Here is a 10,226-nt window from a genome sequence, read left to right on the forward strand (position 1 = left end):
GTATGTGCTTGTTTTGTCCCGATCCCCCTTCTCCCCGCTCCAGGGAAGAACACTGTTTAGTTTTTCAGAACATAATTTGGGAAAAGCAAGAGAGGGATCCAGAAGTGTGATGCTGTTTCTTTTATGTGAAAATGTCTTTGCCTTTTGTAATGTTGCAAAACTGTTTTTCAGAGACTGGACTAAGCATGACTAGTGATACTTCGCTTTCACCGGCAAGTCAGAATTCTCCGTACTGCATGACCCCAGTGTCGCAGGGTTCACCTGCTAGTTCTGGAATAGGCAGTCCAATGGCATCTTCTGCAATAACCAAAATTCACAGCAAGAGATTCAGAGAGTAAGAGTTTTGCGTTATTAATATAAATTCAAGGCTTGCGCTTCAGTCACTTTGTCTTTTAAGTGTGGATAGCTTTAGTAGACTTAGGAGGAGTTTAATGAACATAACCTACCCTTTCATCAATAGAAGTTTCTGCCTTAGGTGGATTGCTCTGTGTGTGTGTGTATACATACATAAATGCGTGTAGATATATGCACACACATGCACATTGGACTACTTTGGTTGCTGCAAAAAATAAGCTAGGTGGAAGTATTCTCAAAAAAATTTTTTTAAAGGAGGGCTACATCCACTTTGGGTGGGAAGGAATACTTACAGAGAACCAAATTAAGGACCAGTGGCTTGTGGCACCTAGTGGTGTAATTTTAGTATTTTTGAATATTTTTTGACTGACTTCTTGAGGTGAGGGATGTTAGCAGAAATACAAATTTTCCTAGATGTATTTTTATCTTACAGTATACAGTCTGATGTCTGAAATCCTTTTAATAACTTTAATAGCAGTTTAGCAACTGTTCCAAGGAATTAAAATTATTTGGTAAAAGAAAAGGCTCAGTGCAATAGTACTGATTATGTGCTATGCTAATATTGGATGTTTTTTGAATTGACAGATACTGTAACCAAGTGCTAAGTAAAGAAATAGATGAGTGCGTGACTCTCCTATTGCAAGAGCTTGTCAGCTTCCAGGAACGTATTTATCAAAAGGATCCCATGAGAGCTAAAGCAAGGAGAAGACTTGTTATGGGGTTGCGTGAGGTTACTAAGCATATGAAACTAAATAAGATCAAGTGTGTAATCATATCTCCCAACTGCGAGAAAATCCAGTCAAAAGGTATAAGTGATAAAAATAAGTGTGCATTTAACTGTTTACAGTTTTCTTATGCTGATTAGCATGGTTTAAACATTTTTTTAGTTACTATGTGTGATGTAACACCCAGAATCAGTTGTGTAATTGCCACTCCACATTCATTCTCTTCTACTCAATTCTGGAAGAAACTCGTTTATGAGAGGTGAAAAACTTAAAGAAAAATAGATATTATAACAAATACAATAAACAAATTATATTCTGTTTAGTCTTTGATACATCTAGAGTTCTGAGCTTTGGGTGCTCTTAAGGAGGATTCCTTGAGAGGAGTGTGAATTGCTTAGTTAGCCAACCAACACATTTTGCTACAGCCAGAAGTGTAGATAGAGGCATCCTGAGATAGGAGAATAGCAAAGCTCTGCTCAAGAAAAGAGCTGTAAAAAATTCTGGTTTAGTTTGTGTGCAGGACTAATAGAGAATACAGAATGTTGCCTTGATCTATACTGACTATACTTGAAACGTACAGCTTGTTATCTTGTAAGACATAATAGCTGGTGACTCTGTGTATTGAAGTTTTACTGACCAGTTGCAATTAAAATGGGATAGAGTGTTGTATAGCACCATACTGTGACTTTAACTGATTAGATATGTATTTAAAATTGCTTTCTCCAAGGTGGACTGGATGAAGCTCTATATAACGTAATAGCCATGGCACGGGAACAAGAAATTCCTTTTGTCTTTGCTCTTGGCCGGAAAGCTCTTGGCCGTTGTGTGAACAAGCTGGTTCCTGTTAGTGTAGTGGGTATCTTCAACTACTCTGGTGCTGAGGTGAGTAAATCCATTCATGTCAATGGCTGGAATAAACAATTATGTTCCGTTAAGAATTTATTTGGCATGGAGAGCCCACCTAACTAATATGCATTTGATAATGACCCTGACCTAATCTATATTAGAGTGTGGTTTTCTTTGAAAGGAAGTATTTACAGAACTGAGAGACTGTGTTGAAACACTTCAGTTGCAACATCTTTGTAGCTTTCAAATAGACTTAAATGCCATCTGAAACTCTCTGGAAGGCTTAAAATTGTATTTAAAAAAAAAAAATAAAAAATCCAGTATTTCTTATATTTCCTTAAAGCTGCATAAACATGGGGTGGTATTTTGATTTAATACGTAGAATAATTTTTAGTTAAAGTAAAGCTATTTGGTGCTAATAAGCTTAAGGCTTACTATGTGGTATACCTCTGACTAAAAGGAGTAATTTAAAGTGGAAATTATTAGGAAGAACTACTGATTATAAAAACTGCCTTCGTACTTAGGACCTATTTAATAAGCTGGTATCACTGACTGAAGAGGCCAGAAAAGCATACAGAGATATGGTTGCTGCAATGGAACAGGAGCAGGCAGAAGAAGCCTTGAAGAACGTCAAGAAGGCACCCCATCATATGGGCCATTCTCGTAACCCTTCTGCAGCAAGTGCTATCTCATTCTGTAGTGTTATTTCTGAACCCATATCCGAAGTGAATGAGAAAGAATATGGTAAGTGTCTTAAAACTTACTTTTGTAACTAGGAGCTGGAATTTTCCAAATGATGCTCATTGCAAACTGTAGCCAAAAATACAATATTTCTTCATAAATTACAGTATTCTACAGTTTTCAGGGATAAGAGAAAATGGGTTAGACTTCAGGGACTTTTGTAAGCAATTCTTTTCTTTGAACTATATAAAAATAGTAATTTGAATTTCTAATCCTCAGAAGTGTTAAGTTACCTAACTTGCATCAGTGGAGGTATCTTCTCCAGTTTTATTGAACTGATGTAGAACTGATACCAAACGCAGAATTGATTATTATATGATTGAGGAAAAACTAATGACAGGGTAGGAACTAAGTTACTGAGGTCTCTGAAGATAGGATATGTGGCTTAATTATTGAAACATGAGATGGTAGTGAGTGATTCTAGTGTGAGCAAAAGGCAAACTTATTTAGCCAGTTGCTTAAGCCCAGATGCCAGAGGGGATAAAAGGGGGAATGCTTGTTTGAAGTCAAACAACTCCTCTTTTTCAGTCTTATGGTGTATTAAAAAGAAAATTATCTTGGTTTTAATTAGTTCTTTTGTGGTGTCTTAGACTAATTCGTTAAATGTTTTTCGAAAAGACCTTAATAGATGACTTAATACTGTAGCAGTTTTCTGTTTTTAAATTATGCTTGAGAGTAACCTCCTTGACCACACTCACTGTTACCTCTGGTGCTTCCACAGTTTACACAGGAAACTAAGTGCACCAACTTTCAACTTTGTAATGTCTGGTTAAGGGTACTGTAAAAACCTAAAGTTATTCACAGCTCTTTCTGTTGTCTCTCCATTTCTCTCCTTCCTTTTCCTAATTGAAGCTTTTCTTGCAAGCATAGAATAATATTAAAATCATTAGCTCTTATTGCTACTTAAGCAATTTTGGGATGTTCAGGGGAAATACTTCTTTATAGAAAGAATTAATGTTTTCTACTTAAACTTCTTTTGAAACTTGTAGAAACAAACTGGAGAAATATGGTGGAAACATCTGATGGGTTAGAAACCTCTGAAAATGAGAGAGAATCCTCATGTAAGACTGCAGTAACAGAAAAAGCTGGTAATGGTCAAATTGAAAAAGCCACTATTAATAAACAACCACCTTTGGCTACAACTGGCGCTACCTCAGCAACAAATCATGGAAAAGCCACACCAGGTGACAAAGATGAGGTGAAACCAGATGACAATCTGGAATGGGCCTCACAGCAGAGCACAGAAACAGGATCACTGGATGGCAGCTGCCGAGATCTTTTGAATTCCTCCATGACCAGTACCACCAGTACTCTTGTACCAGGAATGCTAGAAGAGGAGGAAGAGGAGGAGGAAGATGATGATGAGGATTATGCCCATGAACCAATCTCTGCAGAGGTTCAGCTTAACAGCAGAATTGAATCTTGGGTTTCAGAGACCCAGAGAACTATGGAGACTCTTCAGCTTGGGAAGACCCTTAGCGGTGCCGAAGAAGACAACACAGAACAAAGTGAAGAGGAAGAATTAGAGACTTCTGAGCAGGCTGATCCAGTCACTGATGGTGAGGAATGGACAAATGATAAGCACGCAAGTACCGCTCAACATAAACCCACGATTTGCAGTTCTTTGAATAAAGAACACACAGATTCCATCTATATGCCATAAAAATAAGCAGGAACTCAGGAACTTTTTAGAAATAATATTAAAACTAACTGTTGTAAAGGTTGCAGCCATTATTTCGTATGCTTCATCTCAACATTTTGCACTGTTAAACATTTAATATGTGTATTTAATTCACAACAATATTTTTGTAGTTGTCTGTTACTTGATTTAAGAACTAACTTAGCTTTTAATCAATATCTTTTTCCCAGAATAGAAACTGTGTGGAAAATTTGTCAGTAAGTATTCATTTGATCTTTTGTAAAAGGAAACATCTTGTAACTGACCAGTTGTAAGCAACATTCATTAAGATGTAACCATTTAGCTCATTTTCACACAGATAACCTATGTTAAGACTGACAAATGACCAACCCTTTACATTGGTGTTATGCTGTTATGCCAGGCACGTCAGTGATTTTGGCTGTGATTTTCTAGTTCCATCTAGAAGTAAAATTTTAGTTTTCTTCAAAGGAAAACTATAAAACCCCATTTGCAGTCTTAATGAACAGTAAATAGTAGAGAAATCTATGCATGATTCTTATGCCAAGATGTAGCTTTTTGGTTGGTCTCGGTGAATGCATCGTTAAAAAGCTGATGATAGTTGAGATGGTTACAATAAGCTACAACAACTTTGATTCCAGAAAAACTTTAAACCAGAGGGAAAATAATAAATATTTTGGGTTGTGGGTTTTGTGGGTTTTTTCTTTTGTTCTGTTTTGTTTTTCCAAGGTGAAAACACTGCATTAAAGGCAGGAAAGAAAACAAAAATTCCTCGTTCTCTCCACAGTTGCTGTCTGCCAAACCACACAAAGTGAATCACTAACCATAATCTCTATCCAGGGCTCTTAGCAAACTGATGACTTCCTCTTTCTCCTGTCACTTACCTCAGGAATGCTGTTTTGCATATTGTAACCTACATAACATTGCAAAAAGCAAGAATAATCCTTTAGCAGCAAGTGTGAACGATGTGATGGCTCAGTGTATCTACGTGTTCATCTGCATGCTCTGATCTTGGCCGCCCCTGTGTTGAGTTCAGGATGTATCTTGGCAATTCTTACTCAAAATGTGACCTCTCTTTGTTCTCACAGTTGTAGCAGCTTTAGGAGTTGATCTCTAGAGTAGAAAAGGAAGTAGTTTTCCAGGAAAGGAGGAAGTGCCCTGTAGTATGGGGAGGTATTTCAGTGGTTCTGAGGTAAAAGAAGCAAAAATACGCCCTCCCTGAAACATACATGTTGCTGGAGAATTGTTCCATGTTTTGTTCTGAATATTGAAGCAAAATCCATCAACTAATAATGAATGCATTATAGATTGAAGATGGAGTATGTGTCTAAATGTTGCATGTAAGGAGTATATTTTCCATTTTTGTCTTATATTGGCAAGGGATGTACTGAAACTGCTGGCAGCAGGAGCTTCACTACAAGAGTAGCCAAAGAGTAACTCACATGAATAACACTTTTATAGTAAATGTATGTTTCTTTTAATTTCACTTCATTTTTCTTGATCACTTGTATCAAAATGCATAAAAATCCTCTGGGTAGGCTGAAAAAGAAAAGAAAAACCCACAAGAAATGGATAGCTTAGTTAAGTATTTAGTCCACACTTATATTAATATGGGACCAATGCTTATAGTACTAGTGATGCTGGCATTTTAAGTTGCACTGGGAAAATAAGACTCCAGGTTTAGAAGTCATCTACCCCTGGGTTTTTTGGATGCTAATGAGTATAATAAAAACTGTGTGTATTATGTAAATAATGCTTTAATAGGCATAGCAAATGCTATGTAGATAAGCAGTATAGAGAGCTGCTAGGACAACTGGCTGTTCTGTCATGTTCTTAGTTCCTTAATGTAATCTTCCTGGATGTTACAACAGGCATTTTATAGGAAAACCAAGACTAAGGAATGATGCCTCCTGAATGTTAAACCTTTTACTGTATGTAAAATGGCAGATTTCTACTGTCTGTATGTTTTGAAAGAGTTTTTGCTTTAGGAAATGATAAGTGTTTGAACTGCTGACAAGCAAAACTTGCCCTTGGATGTGTAAGCACATGTCTCGACACTAGCTGAGATCCATGGATACACTGAGGGCAAAACTTCACCAGAACATCAAAAAAAAACAAAGGTGTTTGTAATTTTTCCTTTTGCTTTTTCAGTGCCAGTGATTCAAATAACTTTTGATCTTGAAGTATTAACATCAAAGGCGCATCTTTTTATATGTCTTTTCTGAACTTGGACTGTCATTTTAAAATTTTCTGATGTTTGTATCAAAGAAGTCTTGTAATATTCAGCCCACTATTTAACTGCAGTTTTGCTACAGGTTTGATAGAGTTCTTGAAGGTGATACAGCACTTCTAATATCTCTCAATTTGCCAGCAAATAAGGAACTAGTCTCTTTTTCAAATGTGGCAGATCACCCTTAGAGGAGCAAACTGAAACTGAGTACAGGAAACTGGGTTTTAGTGCTTCCTTTTGATAAGCTGGGAATGAGCAATAACTCTGAGAATGAAATTGCAATTCCTTTGGGAGTGATCCATTTGCATCTAAAATTAGGGAAGTTCCTTGCCACTTGAAGCACTTGAAGAGAGTATCTCACTGTGGTAATTTTGATTCTGTTATCACCAGAATTTAGAAAGAAAAACAAATGTTTTACAATACGATGATTTTTTTTTTTTAAAGTAGCTGAATTTCTATTTCAGTATAAAGGTATGCAGTGTACTATACAGGTTGTTACTGTCCCCAGGAGATGTTTCTGTAGTTACAGGTGTATAGATATTTTTGTTGTGAAAATGATTATTCGGAAAACAAATCTACTTTTCTTAAGACATCCTTTATAGAAATTATTTCAACCCCTTAATTTATCTGGTAAAATCCAAACTAATGTACCTGTGGTAGGGGTAGGGATCTTTAAATCTGGTAGAGGTGTCTATGTATACAGCCTATTTATATAAATACTTTGAGTATCTCTGTCAAAGTAAGTGGATTACAAATATGTAAAAGGGAAAAATCTGAAGAACTTTGTCCTTAGGTGGACCGAGTAACAATGTCTGAGTACAGTTAGGCACCTGATCCTGCAAACACATGCTTAAGAGCATTAGTTCCACTGGCTTAAATCAGTGGCCTGTTTATCTGCTTAAGTTGTGTGCAGGTAGTTGTAGGACTGGAGCTGAACAGTGACAGAGGGTATTGACCTGTGTTTTAAAAGCTTATTATAGAAAATGTTCAGTAATGCACTTGTTGGTGTTCTTCTGGTAAAGATAAGAGGTGTCTTTATGCTCATTTGGGTGGGTGGGAGCTTACACAATGTGATTCTGTCCAGTTCTTTAACACAAGCTTAAATTTTAATAATGTTACTTTAAATACATATGTAAAAAGTATTATTGTTTGAAAAGCTGCTGTTTGCTGAACTGTCATTAAGTATTTCCTGTGAAGTTGTGCCAACTAATGAAACTTTACTGAGTTGATGTCAATGTTAGCCAGTTAAAAATTAGACATGACAATTTGTTAATGAAACGAAAACCAGCAGAAGCAAGCCATAGAAACAAGTAACGTGGGTCTTCTACCCACCCTGCCACACACAAGGAAATACGAGAATGTCAAACCCGAAACTTCCTCGCCAATGAATGATAAAGCTGAAAGTAGAAACCCAGTTGGCACAGCCCACCTTCTAAATGTTGATGAATAGTTCGTATATTTTACTTTTAAATAGATTCTACTAAGGAAAGCTGTTTAATGTCTTAAAATTTATAGTAATATTTAGGTTAAAGCAGTAGAAAAATCAGTATGAAATACAATATGAAGGGTTTTGTTCCATTTCTTTTTTGCTGTATGAAGGATAATTGTTCTGTCTACCGTACTTTTTGGAGTAATAACAGCTTTTTTGCACTATGTAAATACTAGTGGGGAATTCTTCCATAACTAATAAAAATGATTGTAGAAATTTACAGCTTTATTACAGTGATATGTTTGTTCACAACGACTTTACCCTGAGTTTGTTTGCGAATGCTGCCCTGGCACTCCAGGAGGTGAAGATCTGTGTTACACCGTACTTGGCCACAGGGTGGAGAAGCCATGTGGTGGCTCCTGGCTTCGGCCCCAGCGGAGGGGTGACAGCCAGCGCAGGGAGCTGAGCCCTCTACTCACTCAGACTGTGAGTGGTGACTGCCAGGGAGGCTGAAAAACGCGGTTAGCAGGGGGCTTTTCCTGTTATGGAGCCCGGTCCTGTTTGTCATGCACCATCTCAGTGATGACTGGAAAAATATTATAGAAAAAACCCTACCATTCTTCAGATGCCACAGGACTGAACTAGGCCCATGATGTTTTATGGTGAGAGTGCTGAGGCCCTGGCACAGGTTGCCTGGAGAAGCTGTGGCTGACCCATCCCTGGCAGTGTTCAAAGACAGGCTGAACGGAGCTTGGAGCAACCTGGTCTAGCGGAAGGTGTCCCAGCCTGTCGGTGGGTTTGGAACTAGATGAGCTTTAAGGTCCTTTCTAACCCAGACCAGGCTGTGATTCTATTGAGTTGGAAGAGCCAAGTGAGCAGGAAATAACCACAGGCACCTCCAAAAACTAGAATTTCTTGCATGCTGCTAATATACAAGAGTGCAAGCTGACCTGCCTTTATTGTTATCCTGATGCATGAAGTCACCTTTGGAAAATAACACGAAGTTCTCAGCATGTTGTCCCCCGTTCTCCAGTGACTCACTGGTAACTGCTTACGCTTCCGTGGCTCTAGTAACAGTGTCATTAACTGGTTTTGCAACTCCCACGTGTGAGAATATTTGTAGCAATTCATAAAGGATACAGCTTCATCCTGTAATTTTGAATTTTCTATTTATGTGCCTTAACTTCACGTTTCAGTTCTGCTATTGCAGTTGTCTTCTGTTGAAAGTGCTTCTGTTATAAACCTGAAGGTTTATGGGTGCTATCAGTTGCTGTCAGAATTACTCCTCGCATCTGGGGTTTTGCCTGCGTCTTCACCTGTTAAGAGTTTTGGAAAGTACAAAAAAGCAGGTGGCACCGTGTGCCTCGTGCTATGGAAACGATAAAGAATATTTATTACCCCAAAGCCTTACAAGCTGAATTCTCTTCTCCATTTCTTCATGGTTAAAAACCTACCATTTTGTAGTGCCCCTGAGGAGAGTTCCTTCCTCTGTGGAGAATTTTGTAAATGGTGCACACAGAGAACAGCCACCACAAGAAGGAAATTGCTCTCGCCATTGCTGCACTGAAGTTCATGGGGGGTTATGAATCTGCATGCCTGTAATGTGCAGAGAGACCCCAGTTAGTCAAATTGCACTGTTTATGCAACAACTATTGCTCTTTGGACTTGCTATCAGTTGGTTTTGGTTTTTTAGGATCCCTGTGTGTAAAAGAGATATTTAAAAAAAAAAAAAAAAAAAGAATAGTTTTTTTGTTGTTCAATAATGCTTTAAAAGAACCCACACGAACCCCTGAAAAGGTGATGCAGCTGAAGTCTGTGTATCTTTTGGGGTCTTTTGAATTAGCAAACAGTACAAAATACAGGGAAACCAAAGCTGGAATGTACTTCCTGGCAACAGCTCCAGGCCGCTGCTGTGCTCGTAGCTGCTGGATCCCAGTTTTGCACCGGCGGTCGGTGAGCGCTCGTGCAGGCGGATGTGGGTGGGTGTCCATCTGGTCGCTATCTAAAACGCCCGGCTCTATCTCACGTTGTTTTCCAAGGATAGTACTCTGAGTAAAGAGGAATTCAGTAATGGTGTAAGGCTGATAACAGACTTGCTCTTACATGAAAGGAAACTGGAGAAGGGTGCAGAGTAAACTGTGTTTCCTACAGTTATCTGTGTGGCAGCCATTAGCACTTGGGTTCCCCTAGAGACTGCTGCGGCAGCTCCATGAGGCAGTGGTTCAGTCAGTGTTCGTGGAGAAA

The 10,226-nt window shown here is 38.3% G+C and overlaps 1 protein-coding gene across 1 annotated transcript in view; it reads left to right on the forward strand.

Moving 5' to 3' along the window:
• The window catches only part of SECISBP2L (SECIS binding protein 2 like), a 30,062-nt gene extending 21,800 nt beyond the window's left edge, over positions 1-8,262 (forward strand). Inside the window, exons 14-18 of the mRNA XM_030498169.1 lie at positions 172-334; positions 940-1,160; positions 1,807-1,961; positions 2,450-2,669; positions 3,656-8,262. Of these exons, the coding sequence (XP_030354029.1) occupies positions 172-334; positions 940-1,160; positions 1,807-1,961; positions 2,450-2,669; positions 3,656-4,329 (1,433 nt within the window). The 3' untranslated portion in view covers positions 4,330-8,262. The remainder of the gene's footprint in view (positions 1-171; positions 335-939; positions 1,161-1,806; positions 1,962-2,449; positions 2,670-3,655) is intronic.
• The last annotated feature ends 1,964 nt before the right edge of the window (positions 8,263-10,226 follow it).

This window comes from Strigops habroptila, chromosome 9, assembly GCF_004027225.2.
Source record: "Strigops habroptila isolate Jane chromosome 9, bStrHab1.2.pri, whole genome shotgun sequence".
NCBI lineage: Eukaryota > Metazoa > Chordata > Aves > Psittaciformes > Psittacidae > Strigops > Strigops habroptila.